The following is a 19168-nucleotide window of genomic DNA, read 5'->3' as shown; positions in this document are numbered from 1 at the left end:
GAGTAGCTAGGACTACAGGCACCTGCCACCACGACCAGCTAATTTTTTTTTGTATTTTTTTTTTTTTTTTTTTTTTTTTTAGTAGAGACGGGGTTTCACCCTGTTAGCCAGGATGGTCTCGATCTCCTGACCTCATGATCCGCCCGCCTCGGCCTCCCAAAGTCCTGGGATTACAGGCGTGAGCCACCGTGCCTGGCCTCAAATTTGTTTTAAGAGTATCAAAGAGGCCAGGCACGGTGGCTCACGCTTGTAATCCCAGCACTTTGGGAGGCCGAGGCGGGCGGATCATGAGGTCAGGAGATTGAGACCACGGTGAAACCCTGTCTCTACTAAAAATACAAAAAATTAGCCGGGCGTGGTGGCGGGCGCCTGTAGTCCCAGCTACTCGGAGAGGCTGAGGCAGGAGAATGGCGTGAACCCGGGAGGCGGAGCTTGCAGTGAGCTGAGATCCTGCCACTGCACTCCAGCCTGGGTGACAGAGCGAGACTCTGTCTAAAAAAAAAAAAACCAAAAAAAACAAACACACAAACAAAAAAAGATTATCAAAGAATCCAAGACTGTTTCAGATTCTTTCTACCTAAAATACAGTGGTGATAACTGGTGACCGATTTGTAAGCAATCCCAATGTAATGATAAATAACCTTTTCCTTTCTCTGCTAGATGTTGGTTATCTTTCTGAAGTAGACTCTCCATGGCCTGAACATTTTCCGAAAATCACTTTGAGCAAAATATCTGTTTAATAACAAGATAACCACATCAAGATGGTTGGAAAGCTGAAGCAGAACTTACTATTGGCATGTCTGGTGATTAGTTCTGTGACTGTGTTTTACTTGGGCCAGCATGCCATGGAATGCCATCACCGGATAGAGGAACGTAGCCAGCCAGTCAAATTGGAGAGCACAAGGACCACTGTGAGAACTGGCCTGGATCTCAAAGCCAACAAAACCTTTGCCTATCACAAAGATATGCCTTTAATATTTATTGGAGGTGTGCCTCGGAGTGGAACCACACTCATGAGGGCCATGCTGGACGCACATCCTGACATTCGTTGTGGAGAGGAAACCAGGGTCATTCCCCGAATCCTGGCCCTGAAGCAGATGTGGTCACGGTCAAGTAAAGAGAAGATCCGCCTGGATGAGGCTGGTGTTACTGATGAAGTGCTGGATTCTGCCATGCAAGCCTTCTTACTAGAAATTATCGTTAAGCATGGGGAGCCAGCCCCTTATTTATGTAATAAAGATCCTTTTGCCCTGAAATCTTTAAGTTACCTTGCTAGGTTATTCCCCAATGCCAAATTTCTCCTGATGGTCCGAGATGGCCGGGCATCAGTACATTCGATGATTTCTCGAAAAGTTACTATAGCTGGATTTGACCTGAACAGCTATAGGGACTGTTTGACCAAGTGGAATCGTGCTATAGAGACCATGTACAACCAGTGTATGGAGGTTGGTTATAAAAAGTGCATGCTGGTTCACTATGAACAACTTGTCTTACATCCTGAACGGTGGATGAGAACACTCTTAAAGTTCCTCCAGATTCCATGGAACCACTCAGTATTGCACCATGAAGAGATGATTGGGAAAGCTGGGGGAGTGTCTCTGTCAAAGTGAGTAGAAGATACGTTTTTTATTTTGACTCTATATTTAGCTAATAATGATCTATACATATGTATGTATGTGTTTTATGTATATATCTGTGTATGTACCTGTGTGTATATATAGAAACTGAAGACCTTTTCTGGAACAGATACAGCTTCATTGACGAGGTTTCTTTTTTTATTAATTCTCCACTAGTTTTTACAGATGTTCACTTATTTATACTTCATTTTTTCATTTATATATTGTGGCCCTCTTTATTTGTTTGATGGATACAAACCCACCTTACAGGCGGTTAAAAGCCTTCTTCAAGGTCTCAGACCTTAATGTCCATCATTCAGTTTCAGTGGCTTCTGATTTCTAATTTCTAGATATTGTTGTTAATGAGGATAGTTGGCTTTTGTGTGGATTAAGGTTAAAATCAGGAAGTGCATATATCATGTTAATGAGCACATAGTGAATTATAAGCATTTTGAAATTTTTAGTGGTAGAGAAAAAAGCTTCGTCTAACCTAATCTCTTCATTTTATGGACAAGAAGACTGAGTCACAGTAAGATTAAAACAATTTGTTCAGATTTAGATGGCAAGGCCAGAATTTGAGATATAACCTCTCTTATTTTTTACAAAAGGCTAGAGAATGTCCAAAATTTGGAAGCCTAATCCATACAAGAAGTTCCTCGGATTCAAAACTTCTCAAATGATGATTTTTAGCATTTTGCTTCTTTTCTTATGAAGTGACAACTAGTATACCCTCTAACCTGTCTTGATGACTTATATACCTGGAATGAAGATATAAAAATGGAAACTACTATTAAATTCAGGTAGCATCTCTTCATGAAAAAGAGTTGTCTATAACTAAATTTTATTTTTTTTCATTTATCAAAGTAATATATAACACCTGTAAAAAAGAAAAAGCAGTATACTTTCCTTGTGTGCCCTTCTTACTTTCACCAAGGAGTATCTCCTTAATTTTTTTTTTCCTGTATAGAACTTGTATAGTAAATAGATTTCTTATGTAGATAATCTCAAAGGAACAGCTGCCTGCCTATACCAAGCTTTCAATTATTGATTATAAGTTATGACATACCATCATTGTAGTGGCTCTAGGTTGTTTTTATTGATTCAAAGAAAATTTCAGCTCTGGCTACTCTGATTGCAGTTTATTATTATTTCCAGATAATAGACTATAATTGATTTTTAATCACCTGTATTAGGTATTTCAGTCTTTGTGCTTGTATGTTGGCCCGGCACTGATGCCACCTACATCTGCTAATATAAAAGGAGGCCATTAGACCACCAGCCTCTTCAGTAGGGATTAAAGAGATATGCTTAAGTTAAATTTTGGTGCTAATCAGGAAGAGAACATTTTGTGTATATACTTGCTATGTTTAAGGTAAACAAAAAGGCCAAGAAAATTCATAGAAATTATATTATGAATTAATGAATTTTAGAAAGTAAAGAGACCTTACTTAGCATTTCAGTATGTGGAATGGAGGCCCTGTAAGGCTCTATGTTTTGTCAAAAATTAACATGTCACAATCATGAGTAGAACCTACCAATGCTTATTCCAAGATTTTTGCATTTGGGGTCTTTCTAGTTTGGGGCTATTTTGGATAAAAGTTGCTAAGAACGTTCTTGTACATTACTTTTGGTGGATATAGCATTCATTTCTTTTAGGTATATACCAATGAATAGAATTGCTGGATGACAAGGGGTGTGTGTGTGTGTGTGTGTGTGTGTGTGTGTGTGTGTGTGTTTAATAGATACTTTCCAACAGTTTTCCAAAGTGTCTCTATCATTCATGTATGGCTGTACTGTAGATGAACATGTTCTAGTTGCCTCACATCTTTACCAACACTTGGTATTTTAGTCTTTTCTGGTAGGCTACAATTGTTTTTTAAAACTTAAAAGCAAAATAATATTTGAACCCCTTTTTGAAAGAAAATCTTACCCAGAATTCCAATATAAAACAAGAGCTGCTTTGGTTGAGGTGAGTCTAAACTAGACCATATTTCCTTCTGTTTTTTTTTTTTTTGAGATGGAGTCTCTCTGTGTCATCCAGGCTGGAGTGCAGTGGCATGATCTCTGCTCACTGCAACCTCCATCTCTGAGGCTCAAGTGATCCTCCCATCCCAGCCTCCCGAGTAGCTGGGATTACAGGCACGCATCACCATGCCTAGCTAATTTTTTTTTTTTTTTGTATTTTTGGTAGAGCCTCATGTTGGCCAGACTGGTCTCAAACTCCTGAGTTCAGGCAATCCGTGTACCTCAGCCTCCCAGAGTACTGGGGTTACAGGTGTGATCCACTATGCTTGGCCAGCCATACTTCTTTTTTTAAGATTGAATCCCTACTCTCAAAAACTGCTTATTGGGGAATAAGGCAGAAACACACAAAATTATTACATAGTGCCAAGTTGTAAATATCCCATGTTCATTATAATAAAGAATTTATTGCCCAGAGTCAGTCATCCTGTGTGCTTTTCTTTTTATTTAAACATTTTTATTCTGGGAAAATTTTTTTTGTTTGTTTGTTTTTTTTGAGACAGAGTCTCACTCTGTCGCCCAGGCTGGAGTGCAGTGGCACGATCCTGGCTCACTGCAAGCTCCGCCTCCCAGGTTCATGCCATTCTCCTGCCTCAGCCTCCCCAGTAGCTGGGACTATAGGTGCCCCCCACCACGCCCAGCTAATTTTTTAATTTTTATTTTTAATAGAGACAGGGTTTCGCCGTGTTAGCCAGGATGGTCTCGATCTCCTGACCTCGTGATCCGCCCGCCTCGGCCTCCCAAAGTGCTGGGATTACAGGCGTGAGCCACCGCACCTGGCCAAAAATTGTTTAAAATAAATATTTTAATACTTAGTTTAGTGTTACTTAGTATTACAATACTTAAATATTTAGGCAGCCTTGAAGGTTTGAAGATGTCACCAGATGGCCTAGGGACACTTGTAGAAGTTGTTGAAAATAGAGATATCAGGAGACCTTCACAGTTCTGCCTCTTATCTTGTTAACTATGAGAGTTAACCTTTACTTTGCTTAGAAATTTCCAGTTATTTACAGTCAGGGTGGCATCTCTTGCGTCTCTGGGCAGTTCCAGTTACAGAAAAGTCAGAGGCTCCTGCTCAAGTATCATGAAAAGAAAGTAGAAGTAAAGTTTGAGGCTATTTACGTTGCCCTATTCTCATGGTTTGTGGAATTTTTTGTGGAATTTTAGTTGTCTCCATCAGGGAGCTTTTGGGAAGTTACAAGAGCGTACAGTTACTTCTGTTGTTAAACTCATTATGATACCATGAAATTACCTGGAACAAATAAAAATCAAGTTTGCTAGGTCAAAAGAGCAAAACCAGAAAAGCAGATTAATGTAACAGTGACGCTTAGACAACAAGTACAGGAATCACAACTACAATTCAGAGACGAGTTCTTATCTACACTTAGGGCAGAAAGAGAATATAGCAACTATTAAACACAAATAAATTAGAATGAAAAAGATAATAGTAGTGATAAGTACAAGAGAACAAATAAGAACATGAAAACTGACACCCTACAGCTTCTAATAAGTAAAGCAGACAAAAAAAACCTCTAAATCAGATCAAAAGCAAAGAAAGACTGAATAAATGAGTGAAAATAATGCAAAAAGGTTTTTGGAAATGGAGACATTTTTGAGGAAGTATAATTAGTAATTTATTAAATTTATAACACTTTCTTTTTAATATCCAAAGTGAAATTTAGTTTTGTTAAAGAAAAAATTATTCAGTGATACTTGCTAAGGCATGAGTCAGTGTTTATTTAGCACCACTGCAGGAGGTACAGGGACCACTGCAGTCAGGTCTTGCAGTGGGGAATAGAGATTGGACTTAACTCTGAATAAGCATGGGCAAGTGGGAATTTGTGGCCAGGGAGCAAGGTGAGGATCAGTGGATGGAAAATTACTACGAGGAAACATCAGGGGTCAGGGGCATTCTGGCTAAATTTACCTGATAGGATTCTCGCTGAAGACAGGCCAGGGTGATCAGATATCACCTGGGGGTTGGTGGATGATGAGAAACCCGATCAGATCCTGAGAGTGATTAGATATCAAGGGTAGGAGGTTCTTGCTAAACTGCCTTAGCAGGGTTCTTTGCTAAAACTGGATTTTTTATAAAGAAGTGCACAGATGGTCCTAGGAGAAGGTTCAGGAGCCTGACTGAAGTTTGGTCACCCAAAGAATCTTTGTCAGTTTGGAAACTTAAAATTCTTATATCTTATGGGATTAACAGAAAGATAACTCAATAGCCACTTGAAATTCTTCTGAAATTTGAGGATAACAAGAATATTTTGAGTAAGTGAAGAGAATGACAGACTATATTCACAAAGATTATGAGCATTAATAGCATGGAAAATTAACAGCAGGCAAATTAGGATCACCTGAGCTCTACTAGCTCAGTCTGAAATATCCCAGAAGAATTTTATAAATACTACATGTGGTGTTTTTTTTTTTGTTTTTGTTTTTGTTTTCATGATGCTATCAGAGAACAAGTCTGTTTATTTGTGAAAACTTCTCCTTTGTGAAGGCACTGCCTTAAGGATGCTATTGGGCTATTGGGGTTGTGTCTTTTTTGTTTTTTTTTTTTCTGGAGACAAGGTCTTGCTCCATCACCCAGGCTGGAGTATAGTGGCAAGATTGTGGCTCACTGCAGCCTTGAACTCCTGGGTTCAAACGATCTTCCCACCTTAGCTTCCTGTTAGTAGCTGGGACTACAGGTGCATGCCATCATGCCTGGCTAATTTTTTTTTTTTTTTTTTTTTTTTTTTTTTGGTGGAGACAGGGTCTCACTATGTTACCCAGGCTGGATTCGAACTCCTGGCCTCAAGCAGTCTTCCTGCCATAGCCTCCCAAAGTGCTGGGATTACCGCTGTGAGCTGCCATGCCCAGCCTCCTTTTACAAGTTATATTGAAGAGAGAAGTGACTGAGACATCTTAGCTGGAGAGGAGGAATTGAATAAACAAGGGATATAAGTGACAGAGTAAAATGGGCTGTGAAAGGAAATCAGAGAGCTGATGAAACATTGCATTTCAAAGTGTGTCAGTGAAAGATTGAGAAGAAGCAGAACCAGAACATGAATTAATAAGGCAACATTTGTACTTTTCTTGGAGAATATAGCAATTGGTAGCAAAAATTAGAAGTTGGATATCAGATTATTTATTAGTTTGATTAGATTTCTCTACAAATAATAGAGATCCAAAATAACAAAGATTTCCAAATAATGACTATTATGTAGAAGGCAGACCAGGGCTGCTTTGTCAGCTCTGCAGTCATCTGGCATCTAGGCTGCTTCCAGCTTTTGTCTCCATCATCCCCAGGATCCAAGTTGGAGTGCCAGTCATTTCATCTACATTCTAAGCAGCACAGCAGGAGTGGATGTGTGTAAAACAAATGGCGTTTAGTATTTTTTGAGGATATTTCTTAGAAGCTTCCGGGTAATACTTCTTGCTCTTCACTGGCCATAATTGGGGTTTCTTTTATTAAGAGAAATCAATTGGATATTGGGATAGGCAGATAGTAGTCTCTGCTACATTATTGAGCACCTACTATGTGCCAGGCACTGTGTTAGCTCCTTGAGATAAAAGGTCTTTGCCTTAAAGGAACATATGATCTAATAGAAGACTTAGATTCATATACAATGCAGGGTTAAGAACTATGGTCACCACTGCTTCTTCATTGGTGAATAATTAAAAACAAACAAAAAGAGGCCAGGCACAGTGGCTCACACCTGTAATCCCAGAACTTTGGGAGGCTGGGGTGGGCAGATCACCTGAGGTCGGGAGTTCAAGGCCAGCCTGACCAACATGGTAAAACCCCATCTCTACTAAAAATACAAAAATTAGCCAGGTGTGGTGGCCCGTGCCTGTAAACCCAGCTACTCGGGAGGCTGAGGCAGGAGAATTGCTTGAACCTGGGAGGTGGAGGTTCCAGTGAGCCGAGATCATGCCACTGCACTCCAGCCTGGGTGATAGAGCGAAACTCTGAACAACAACAACAACAACAAAGAACTATGGAATACCAAGGAGAGGTACCTAACCCAGTCTGAGGTGTTCAGAGAGGTCATTGTGGGCAATGTGGCATGAAACTGAGCCCTAAAGAAGGGTTTCCTCAAGCTTGGTATGACATTTTAGCCAGATAATTATTTGTTGTGGCAGCCATCCAAGATGATCAACAGATAAAGGGAAGTGCATTTAGTTTTGACTTAGGGAATATTGTGCTCCCTGGGTGACCCATGGTTAAGGCACTGTAGTTCTTCCTTGACTGTCCAGAATGTCTTTCCTTTTCCTTAGCCAATGAGCCACCCAAGAAATGTTACTCCTGGGAGAAGCCTGTGCCTAACTGTGGTTTACAGAATTCAAAGGGAAGAGGTGGGATGGAGGACTCCTTGTGGCTTGACTCCTGGCCCAACCCAGGGCATTAAAAGGACCTAAGGAACAACTACGCCCTGTTATGCCTGACCTACGGACCCTACCCTCCTGACCATGTAATGGAAGTCAACTAAGCTTAGTCCCACCTGGGCCTAGAACATGGTGTTTGTTTCCCATAGATGAATATATTTTTGAAAAATATATTTTTGAAAAATATATTTTTGAAAAATATATTTTTGAAAAATATATTTTTGAAAAATATATTTTTGAAAAATATATTTTTGAAAAATATATTTTTGAAAAATATATTTTTGAAAAATATATTTTTGAAAAATAAGTAAAACAAAACCAAATCAGGAAATAATTAACAAAGATGATTAACAATGTGGTGTTTTTTTGCTAGAGAGTTCATTTCCAGGCAGGAAGTAGAGTGAAACAAGGTTTGAGAGAAATGATGCGGACCAGGCTTTGGAGGGCCTTATATTTTAAGCTAAAGATAATGAATTTTAAGCCAGTTGCCTTCAGACTTCTCTTATTAGTGGAGCACCCTTTTTTTCAAATGAAATCTTGTTCGGAACCTTGGTATATGATGTACTTGGAAGTGAAGTGGCCCTCCTTTAGGCAGCATTTAATTTTGGTTGGATTTAACAAAGAAAACTGAAGTGAAGCTCATGGAATTGCAAAACTTCAATTTTGTTTTTAAAAGAGAAACATTGATTGTAATGTGTAAAATTTACAAAACTGATACACATTTTTAATTGGGATTATATTGGTTTATAAAGACGTTTAGTTGGTTTTTTTTGGTTTTTTTTTTTTTTTTTGAGACGGAGTCTTTCTCTGTCCCCCAGGCTGGAGTGCACTGGCGCAATCTCGGCTCACTGCAAGCTCCGCCTCCCGGGTTCACGCCATTCTCCTGCCTCAGCCTCCCGAGTAGCTGGGATTACAGGCGCCCGCCACCACGCCCGGCTAATTTTTTGTATTTTTAGTAGAGACGGGGTTTCACTGTGTTAGCCAGGATGGTCTCAATCTCCTGACCTTGTGATCTGCCTGCCTCGGCCTCCCAAAGTGCTGGGATTACAGGCTTGAGCCATTTTTTTTTTTTTTTTTGAGACAGAGTCTCTCACTGTCTCCTGGGCTGGAGTGCAATGGCGTGATCTCGGCTCACTGCAACTTCTGCCTCAAGTGACTCTTCCACCTCAGCTTCCTGAGTAGCTGGGATTGCAGGTGCGCGCCACCACACCCAGCTAATTTTTTTTTTTTTTTTTTTTGTATTTTTAGTAGAGATGGGGTTTCACGATGTTAGCCAGGATGGCCTTGATCTCCTGACCTCATGATCCACCTGCCTCAGCCTCCCAAAGTGCTGGGATTACAGGCGTGAGCCACCATGCCCAGCCCAAAACATTTAGTTTTAATAGGCATTTTAGGGTATGTCTTAGTCCATTTGGGCTGCTGTAACAAAATACCACAAACTGGATTCTTACAAACACAGAAGTTGATTTCTCACAGTTTTGGAGGCTGGGAAGTCCAAGATCAGGCACCGACTGATTCAGCATCTGGTAAGGGCCTGCTTTCTGGTTCATAGATGGCACCTTGTGTCCTCACATGGTAAAGGGGGTGAAGAATCTCTCCCTGGCCTCTTTTGTAAGGGGACACCTAATAAGGACACTTCCCAAGTTCCCATCTCCTAATACAGTCACATTGGTGATTAGGTTTTAACATGAATTTGGGGGGACACAAACATTCAGTCCATAATGAGGTATAAAACTTAGAAGATTCCTGTTTTTTTAAAAAAAAATTCTTTTTTTTTCTTTTTTTTAAGATTTAAAATGTAAGCCTAGTTCAGAGTATTTTGCCAAGATGAAGTGTAGGGCAAATTGGATCTTTAAGTAGAGTAACCTATTACATTGATAACTACTGTCAAAGAAGAGCCAAGCACATCAGGGAATTATGGTTGGTACCCATCCAGATATTATACATGAATTCATGGTTCCTCCTTGGTCCTCTTCTGAATTACCTGTCTAATGAAGAATTATTTCATTGTTTTTGAAAACATCGTTACATTTCCTCATTGCTGAAAATCATGTTTTCAAACATCAACCATTCATCACAATCACATGGAGAACCTTTAAAAGACCTAAAGTTTCTGATTCAGGAGATCTGGGATAGGCCCAAGAACTTGCACTTATAATAGGTTCCCCAGTGATGCTAATGTTCCTGGCCTGATTTCACTTTGAGAACCACTGCTAAAAATCATGCTATGTTTTGTTTGCTTCATTTGTGGACTCAGACTTTCTTGCCCCTACAGCCTGGGCTCCAGCCACACTGAAATAATTGTAGCTACAATTATTGCCACACCATTTAATCAGTTCCTTTGAATGTGTTGTTTCCTGTGCCTGCAACACGTTTCTCTCACTTCATTTCTTCATCTGACCAACTCATGGTTGTATTTCAAGATTTAGTTCAGGTTTCCTTTCCCTAAGGAAGATCTCTCCAAGGCCCCCCTCTGTCTGGGATGCACTTCCTATGCTTTCATGAGACACTTGGCGAATGGAAAAGGGTTGATACTTTGAAGCTGGCTAGACTTTGTTTAAAGTCTTTCATTGACACTAACTGGTTTTGTAACATTGCATCAAATACTATCTCTCTCCGTGTCTCCATTTTCTTATCTACAAAACAGGGAAGGCCGGGCGCGGTGGCTCACACTTGTAAACCCAGCACTTTGGGAGGCCGAGGTGGGCGGATCACGAGGTCAGGAGATCAAGACCATGGTGAAACCCCGTCTCTACTAAAAATACAAAAAAATTAGCCGGGCGTGGTGGCGGGCGCCTGTAGTCCCAGCTACTCAGAGAGGCTGAGGCAGGAGAATGGTGTGAACCCGGGAGGCGGAGCTTGCAGTGAGCCGAGATTGCGCCACTGCACTCCAGCCTGGGCGACAGAGCAAGACTACCTCTCAAAAAAAAAAAAAAAACAAAAAAAACAAAAACAAAACAGGGAAGATGGCGATGATGGTAATGATATCATCCAACATCTACTGAACATTTGTTATGTGCCAGGCAGTATGCTGAGCTCTCTGCATGCCTTATCTCATTTAGTTTTTATATTTACCTTTTCACACTCACCCATAGGTGCCTTAAACATCTCAATTATACAGATGAAGGACTTGAGGCTCCCAGAGGTTGAGGAGCTTGTCCTCCATCCCCCAGTTGGAACATGGTAGAGCCAGGCTGTGGACTCAGGTCTTTGTCTTCATCTATACTCTTAGCTCTTGTTGTATATACTTACAGCATTTATGAAGACAAACTAAAACAGTGTGACAGTGGCTAAGCACAGGTTTTAGAGCCAGACAGTCATAGGTTCAAATCCTAGCACTGTCCTTTATTGATTATGTGACCTTGAGTGAGTTATTTGGTTTTGTCTAGTCTTGGTTATCTCATCTTTCCTTTAGTTTTCTTATCCTGGAAATGGGAATGATAATATGTTAGATCCCCCTTATCTGCGGATAATATGTTCCAAGACCCCAGTGGATGCCCGAAACCCCACTGATGGTACCGAGCCCTATATATGCTATGTTTTCTCCTGTGCATATATACCTGTGGTTAATTTATAAATCAAGCACAGTAAGATTAACAGCAGTAACTAATTATAAAGTAGAACAATTATAACAATATGCTAGTATTACTACTTTTGAGCTTTATGGCCATGATTAAGTTAAACAAGAGTTACTTGAACCTAAGCACTGCGATACTGCTACAGTCCATCTGATAACAGAGAGTGCTACTAAGTGACTAATGGTGGGTAGTGAGTGTACGTTGCATGGATGTGTTGAACAAAGGGATGATTGACATCCCAGTCTAGACAGAGTGAGACAATGTTAGATTTCATCACGCTACTGAGAATGACATGCAATTTAAAACTTATGAGTTGTTTATTTCTGGAGTTTTCCATTTAATGTTTTCAGACCACAGTTGACTGCAGAGAACTACCTGAAACTGTGGATAAAGGCTTACTGAAATAGTATCCATTAAGGATGATAATAATAACTATCCACAGGGTTGTCGTGAGGATTTAGTTAGAATGACTATAAAGCCCTTAGCCAAGTGCCTGGTATATAATGAGAGGTTGAAAATGTTACCTGTTGTCTTTATTATTATTATAATAAGGATGATAATAATACCGATTGCAGATGATGGTAAGTAGTATTTACTTCATAGAGTTGTGAGAATTAAATTACTACAAAGCCTTTAGAATAGCACCTGGCACATAGAAAGTGTTCAAAATGGTACTTACTAGTATGTTATTTTTATTTTCAAATGCTTATGCCCTGTTCCCCTCCCTCTCCCCACCCTAAAATAATGAGTGTGAAACACCTAGGATAGTAGCAAGTGCACCATAGGCTTTTGTTAATGTTCTTACACATGCTCCTGTAAGCTTGTTTAGGGCAAAGGTAGTCTTAAAGTCACGAAATGTTTGTCTCAATGAAGCAAAGTAAGCACCCGATTTGAATAGCTCTAGTAGGAAACTAACATGGCAGGTTGGGAATGTTGGCATTACAATAACAGTAATCTCTGAAACTACTTGGAGGTGACCTTTGATATTTCATTGTCATGTTTTCCCTTTTTCCTTTGTTTCTTTGTTTAGTTTGCCTGTTGGTAAACTTTATATAAATGGGATCATGGTCTGTATTTTCTTCGGTCAGCTTCTTTTTTTTTTTCTCTGGCCTAACATTTTCTTTTGAGATTTACCTGTGTTGTGGTATATAGCTATATCATCAGTTTTAATTGCCAAAATACTATTCTCTGGTATAATATAGATTATTTATACATTTTTACTATTGATGAACATTTGTATTGTTTTTAGTTTGGAGCTAAGGACATTTTTGAAGGTGTTTCCTTCAAGAGTTTCTCTAAGATATATACTTTGGATTAGAATAGCGGGATTATGAGCAGTATGCATATTCCACTTGTTTTTTTTTGTTTTTTGAGATGGAGTCTTGCTCTGTCGCCCAGGCTAGAGTGCAGTGGCATGATCTTGGCTCACTGCAAGCTCCGCCTCCCAGGTTCACGCCATTCTCCTGCCTCAGCCTCCCAAGTAGCTGGGACTACTGGCGCCTGCCACCACACCCAGCTATTTTTTTGTATTTTTTAGCAGAGACGGGGTTTCACTGTGTTAATGAGGATGGTCTCTATCTCCTGACCTCGTGATCCACCCGCCTCGGCCTCCCAAAGTGCTGGGATTACAGGCTTGAGCCACCACGCCCAGCCTTTTTTTTTTTTTTTTTTTTTTTGAGACGGAGTCTCACTCTGTCGCCCTGGCTGGAGTGCAGTGGCGCGATCTCTGCCCACTGCAAGCTCTGCCTCCTGGATTCACACCATTCTCCCGCCTCAGTCTCCCGAGTAGCAGGGACTACAGGCGCCCGCCACCACGCCTGGCTAATTTTTTGTATTTTTAGTAGAGACGGGGTTTCACCATGTTGGCCAGGATGGTCTCGATCTCCTGACCTTGTGATCCGCCCGCCTCGGCCTCCCGAAGTGCTGGGATTACAGGCGTGAGCCACCGTGCCCGGCCAATAGCTTATCTTTTAACTTCCTTTTTAATATCTTTTTTGTCAATGCCCTCACTTTAACAGAATTAAGAAAAATCTTTTGATGAATTTAAGTTTTAAACTTGTATTTACCAATCTTTTTCTTTAGAATTTTTTGTAAAAAAATTCTTCCTTACTCTGAGGTCATAAAAATAGCTTCCCATGTTTTTTCTAAAACTTAAAACAAATTTCTTTTCGTGTTAATCTGGAATTTATTAATCAATATGGAATTTATTTTCTTGTGTGAGATGCAGATTCATTTTCATTTTTTTTCTATAAAGATGACCAGTTTCCCAGAACCATCTATGGCAATACAGTCAGTACTTTGGATCCATGGGTTCCACATCCATAGATTCAACTAACCTCAGGTCAAAAACATTCAGGGGGAAAAATTCCATAGAGTTCCCAAATTACAACTTGAGCTTGCCGTGTGCTGAATACTACATTGAATCTACGTGAATGAAGTGATGTGTAGGCATCGTATTAGGTATTATAAGTAATCTAGAAATGATTTAAAGTATAAGGGAAGATGTATGTAGGTTATATGCAAATACTGTGCCATTTTATATGAGAGATTTGGGCATCTGTGGATTTTGGCATTTGTGGGGAGTCCAGAAACCCAGGGGATTGTCCTAATGGCATGCAGTACCAGATAGATTAAACATCAGGTTTCCATGTATGCATTATTCTGTTAGTGAGATCTCTTTCTTTTTTTTTTTTTTTGACAGAGTCTCACTCTGTCGCCCACGCTGGAGTGCAGTGGCACGATCTCAGCTCACTGCAACCTCCACCTCCCGGGTTCAAGTGATTCTCATGCCTCACTTCTCCCGAGTAGCTGGGACTACAGGCGTGTGCCACCATGCCCGGCTAATTTTTTGTATTTTTAGTAGAGACGGGGTTTCACCTTGTTATCCAGGATGGTCTCTCTCTCCTGACCTTGTGATCCACCCACCTTGACCTCCCAAAATGCTGGGATTACAGGCATGAGCCACTAAGCCCAGCCAAGAAATCCTTCTTCACTTAGTCTATCCTAATGCCATATACCACTCTATTTTAATTACTGCAGTTTTAGAAAATGTCTTTGAGTTAGCCAGGCGCGGTGGCTTATGCCTGTAATCCCAGCACTTTGGGAGGCTGAGGTGGGCGGATCACTTGAGGTAAGGAGTTATACCCCAGCCTGGCCAACACGGTGAAACCCCATCATTACCAAAAAATACAAAAATTAGCTGGGTGTGGTGGTGGGCGCCTGTAGTCCCAGGGAATGGAGGCAGAAGTTGCAGTGAGCCAAGACTGTACCACTGCACTCCAGCCTGGGTGACAGAGTGAGACTCCGTTTCAAAAAAAAAAAAAAAAAGAAAGAAAATGGCTTAGAATCTAATAGGGTAACCTCCCTGCTTAGTTCTTCTCTAGGAATGTCTAGGCTGTTTTTAAACCCTTTGGTCCTCCATATATATTTTAAAATCAACTTGCCTGATTTCATGAAAAATCAGACTAAATTTACATTGAACCTGTAGGTAATTTGGGGGAGGATTGCCATTCTTACAATATTAAGCCATTCCATCCATAATACAGTGGGCCTCTCCTTTTATTTAGGTCTTTTACAGTATCTTTTGATGGTACTGTATTTTATAATGTTCTTCATAAAAGTATTGTACTTTATTTGGTAAGTTTATTCAGTACCTTCTTTTCACTGGTAATGTAAATATGTATATTGTTTTTATTTATTTAAGTTATTTATTTATTCTTTTGGGATGGAGTCTCACTGTGTTGCCCAGGGTGGAGTGCAGTGGTGCGATCTCAGCTCACTGCAACTTCCGCCTCCCAGATTCAAGAGATTCTCCTGCCTCAGCCTCCCGAGTCACTGGGATTACAAGTGTGAGCCACCAAGCCTGGCTAATTTTTGTATTTTTAGTAGAGACAGCGTTTTGCCATGTTTTCCAGGCTGGTCTTAAACTCCTGGCCTCAGGTGATCCACTCGCCTCAGCCTCCCAAAGCGTTGGGATTATAGGCACAAGCCACAATGCCCAGCCAGATATGTGTATTGTTTTTAAATGTTCTGTTAGTTGCTGGTGTGTACAACTGTAAATGACTTTTGTGTATCTATATCTGCAGCTTTCCTAATGTTTTGTGGTTTTGCCTAGGCTAGGACTTCTAATAGTAATAAGCAACCTTGGTTTAAAACAGTTGTTGTTGCCAGGCGTGGTGGCTCACGCCTGTAATCCCAGCACTTTGGGAGGCCGAGGCGGGTGGATCACGAGGTCAGGAGATTGAGACCATCCTGATAGAGGTCAGTGAAACCCTGTCTCTACTAAAAATACAAAAAATTAGCTGGGCATGGTGGCGGGCACCTGTAGTCCCAGCTACTTGGGAGGCTGAGGCAGGAGAATGGAGTGAACCCAGGAGGCGGAGCTTGCAGTGAGCGGAGATCATGCCACTGCACTCCAGCCTGGGTGACAGAGTGAGACAATGTCTCAAAAAAAAAAAAAAAAAGTTGTTTTTAAGTGGGGACAGTTTGTTCCCCAGGGGACATTTGGCAATGTCTGGAGACTTTTTGGTTGTCACAGTTGGGGAAGTGGAGGTGATACTGCTGGCCTCAAATAGAAAGAGGCCAGGGTGTTGCTAAACATCCTGCAATTATAGGACAGCTACTACAACAAGGAATTTATCTGGCCCCAAATGTCAGCTGTGCCAAGGTTGAGAAACTATATTTTAAAGGGAATGCCTTAAACAATATTTTATTATTATGCAGAATTCCAAACACAAAAATAAATTGGTAAACAGAATTCCCAATACCAACAGTTAACCATTGTAGGCCAGTATTATTAACTCCTTTCCTTCCCCCAACTTCTGCTGAATTGTTATTTTAAAACAAATACAAGATATCACATCATTCCATCTGTAAATACTTCTCTGTATGTCACTAAAGTAGAGGTTCCCAAATTATGGTTTCAGAATACCCAAAAAAATCCTTCAGACCCTCCCAGGAGATCTCCAAGGTTAAAACTATTTTCACAATGGTACTAAGATGTTATTTGAATTTTCATTCTGTTGACATTTGTGCTGATAGTGCAAAAGAGCTGAAAATTGTGGATGCCTTAGCACAAATCAAGGCTCTGGCATCAAACTGTACTTAGTGGTCATTGTACTTTTAGTACTGTCAAATTCTCTTCTGCTTTAAAAAAAAAACCAACTAGATTTAAGCAAGAATGTGATCCATGAAGCAGTACAATTTTTTTTAGTCTTCTACCTAATGGTTTTAGTGATCATTGATGAATCATTGCCCAGACCTACTATTTTGTTAAGTCTGGCCAAATGGTGGTAGTCTAATTTAAAATTTCCTTCTGTATTCATTAATAATATTTTTCTTTAAAGAAGACTGTGCTTATACCAACTGTTTAGTTACTCCTAAATATCCTTTGTTTAGGAAATGGAGGAAAATGATTTATTTTTTTTTCCCAGAACAGAGTTCACTCTAAAGGGAATATGTTTAATGAATTTTGTTGTATTTATTTTAATGTACATTATTGGTATATGCTGTTAGTTTTCTCTTTGTTGATACCTTTTATCAAGTTAAAGAATTTCTCGGCCGGGCGTGGTGGCTCACGCTTGTAATCCCAGCACTTTGGGAGGCCGAGGCGGGCGGATCACGAGGTCAGGAGATCGAGGCCACGGTGAAACCCCGTCTCTACTAAAAATACAAAAAAATTAGCCGGGCGTGGTGGCGGGCGCCTGTAGTCCCAGCTAGTCGGAGAGGCTGAGGCAGGAGAATAGCGTGAACCTGGGAGGCGGAGCTTGCAGTGAGCCGAGATTGCGCCACTGCACTCCAGCCTGGGCGACAGAGCAAGACTCTGTCTCAAAAAAAAAAAAAAAAAAAAAAGAATTTCTCTTCTATTTCTAGTTCACTAAGAGTTTTCAAAGTTAATAGATATTGTATTTGTTTTCTATTGCTGTGTAGTAAGTTACCCCAGAATTTAGTGGCTGAAAACAACAAACATATAAAAGTTTCTGTGTGTCAGGAATATGGACACAGCATAGCTGGATCTTCTGCCTCAGAGTCCCTCACAAGGCTGCATCAGGGCTCGACTGAGGAAGGAATGATTTCCTAGTTCATGTGGTATTTGGCAAGATTCAGTTCCTTATCTGTCTTAGGTGGAGGGCCTTAGTTCCTTGCTGTGTATGTTTCTGTATATGGCTACTTAACATGGCAGCTGGCAAGCAAGAAGAGCCAGAGAAAGTAAAGAAGATGGAAGTCACATCTTTTGCAACCTTCTCTCAGAAGTGACATCCTATCACTTTTGCCATATTCATTAGAATCAAATTCCTAGGCCCAGCTAAAATCAAGTAGATGGGATTACACAAAGGTAGGAATATCAGGAGTTGGGAACCATCAGGTGCTATTTTAGAAGCAGCTTTCCAGCCTGCCTTCTGGCCCCCAATGACTCATGTCTCTTGCATATGCCCCTCTTAATTTGCCCCTTCCTCCAGGTCTCCAAAAGTCTCATTCCGTTACAGCATCAGCTCAAAGTCCAGAATCTTGTCATCTAAATCAGGTCCAGTTGTGAGTGAGGTTTATGGGTGAAGTTCCTTTCTTTCTTTTTTTTCTTGAGACAGCATCTCACTCTGTTGCCTAGGCTGGAGTGCAGTGGCGCAGTCATGGCTCACTGCAGCCTCAACCTCATGAGTTCAAGTGATCCTCCTGCCCCAGCCTCCTGAGTAGCTGGGATTACAGTTGTGTGCCACCACACCTAGCTAATTTTTTGATTTTTAGTGGAGATAGGGTTTCGCTATGTTGCCCATGCTGGTTTCAAACTCCTGGGCTCAGCCTCCCAAAGTGCTAGGAGTACAGGTGTAAGCCACTGCACCTGGCCAAAGTTTTTAAAATACAGTTCCTTGTGTACAGTTCCATTCAATCTGTAGAAATGTGACATTAAAGATACAAGTTATCCTCCCTTCCCTATATCCAGTATACAAGGGTGGAACAGGCATGGGATAATAGACATTCTTGTTTAAAGGAGGGAAAATAGGAGGCACAGAAGTGTTACTGGTCCATATCAATTCTGAAATCCAGCCAGGATATTAGAAGTTCCTTGACTGGTCTCACGGCCTAGGAATAATTCCTGCCCTCCTGGCTCTTGATTCCACCTCTGAGTTATTCTTCCTTTTTCATGAAAGGTAGCATGTGTTAGCAGCTGTGTAGTTTTTTATTAGTCTGCTTCCTGCCAGTAGAATTTTGGGAGTCTAGTGGCCTCTTTTCATGTTGTACTATTTCTGGGTTTTGTTGGTCCAACCTGGCAGTGTTGCTGCTGATATAATTTTCTCAAAAACTTTGTTAAGTCTTTTGTGAAACTCATTGATGTTCATTCCATTGGGTAATAGTCACACCCACAAATCTAAGATTCACCCTTCTTTGTGATCTTTCTCAGATGGCTGAGGGACAATGTTCTTAAGCTTCCTAGAGCCCCTGTTGTTCAGTCGCGAGGACCTATTAGGCACACCCTTAATTTCTTTAAAGAGACCTTTGTATGACAGAATTACTGGGAACCATTTTCCAAGTAGCCCACCACAAAGGTTGTATTTTGTCAAATTGAAGGAGTCATCTGACTTT

General features: G+C 40.6%; 1 protein-coding gene across 4 annotated transcripts in view; it reads left to right on the top strand.

Moving 5' to 3' along the window:
• TPST1 (tyrosylprotein sulfotransferase 1) overlaps positions 1 to 19168 on the top strand; it is a 146310-nt gene that overhangs the window by 28473 nt on the left and 98669 nt on the right. For all 4 annotated transcript variants that reach the window (XM_030795645.1, XM_030795644.1, XM_003281782.3 and 1 more), the window contains exon 2: positions 661 to 1606. In XM_030795645.1, the coding sequence (XP_030651505.1) occupies positions 762 to 1606 (845 nt within the window). In that variant the 5' untranslated portion in view covers positions 661 to 761. The remainder of the gene's footprint in view (positions 1 to 660; positions 1607 to 19168) is intronic.

This window comes from Nomascus leucogenys, chromosome 17 (genome assembly GCF_006542625.1).
Source record: "Nomascus leucogenys isolate Asia chromosome 17, Asia_NLE_v1, whole genome shotgun sequence".
NCBI classification, from domain to species: Eukaryota; Metazoa; Chordata; class Mammalia; order Primates; family Hylobatidae; genus Nomascus; species Nomascus leucogenys.
Note: the sequence above shows the minus strand (reverse complement) of the source record. Positions and strands in the feature narration are given on the sequence as shown.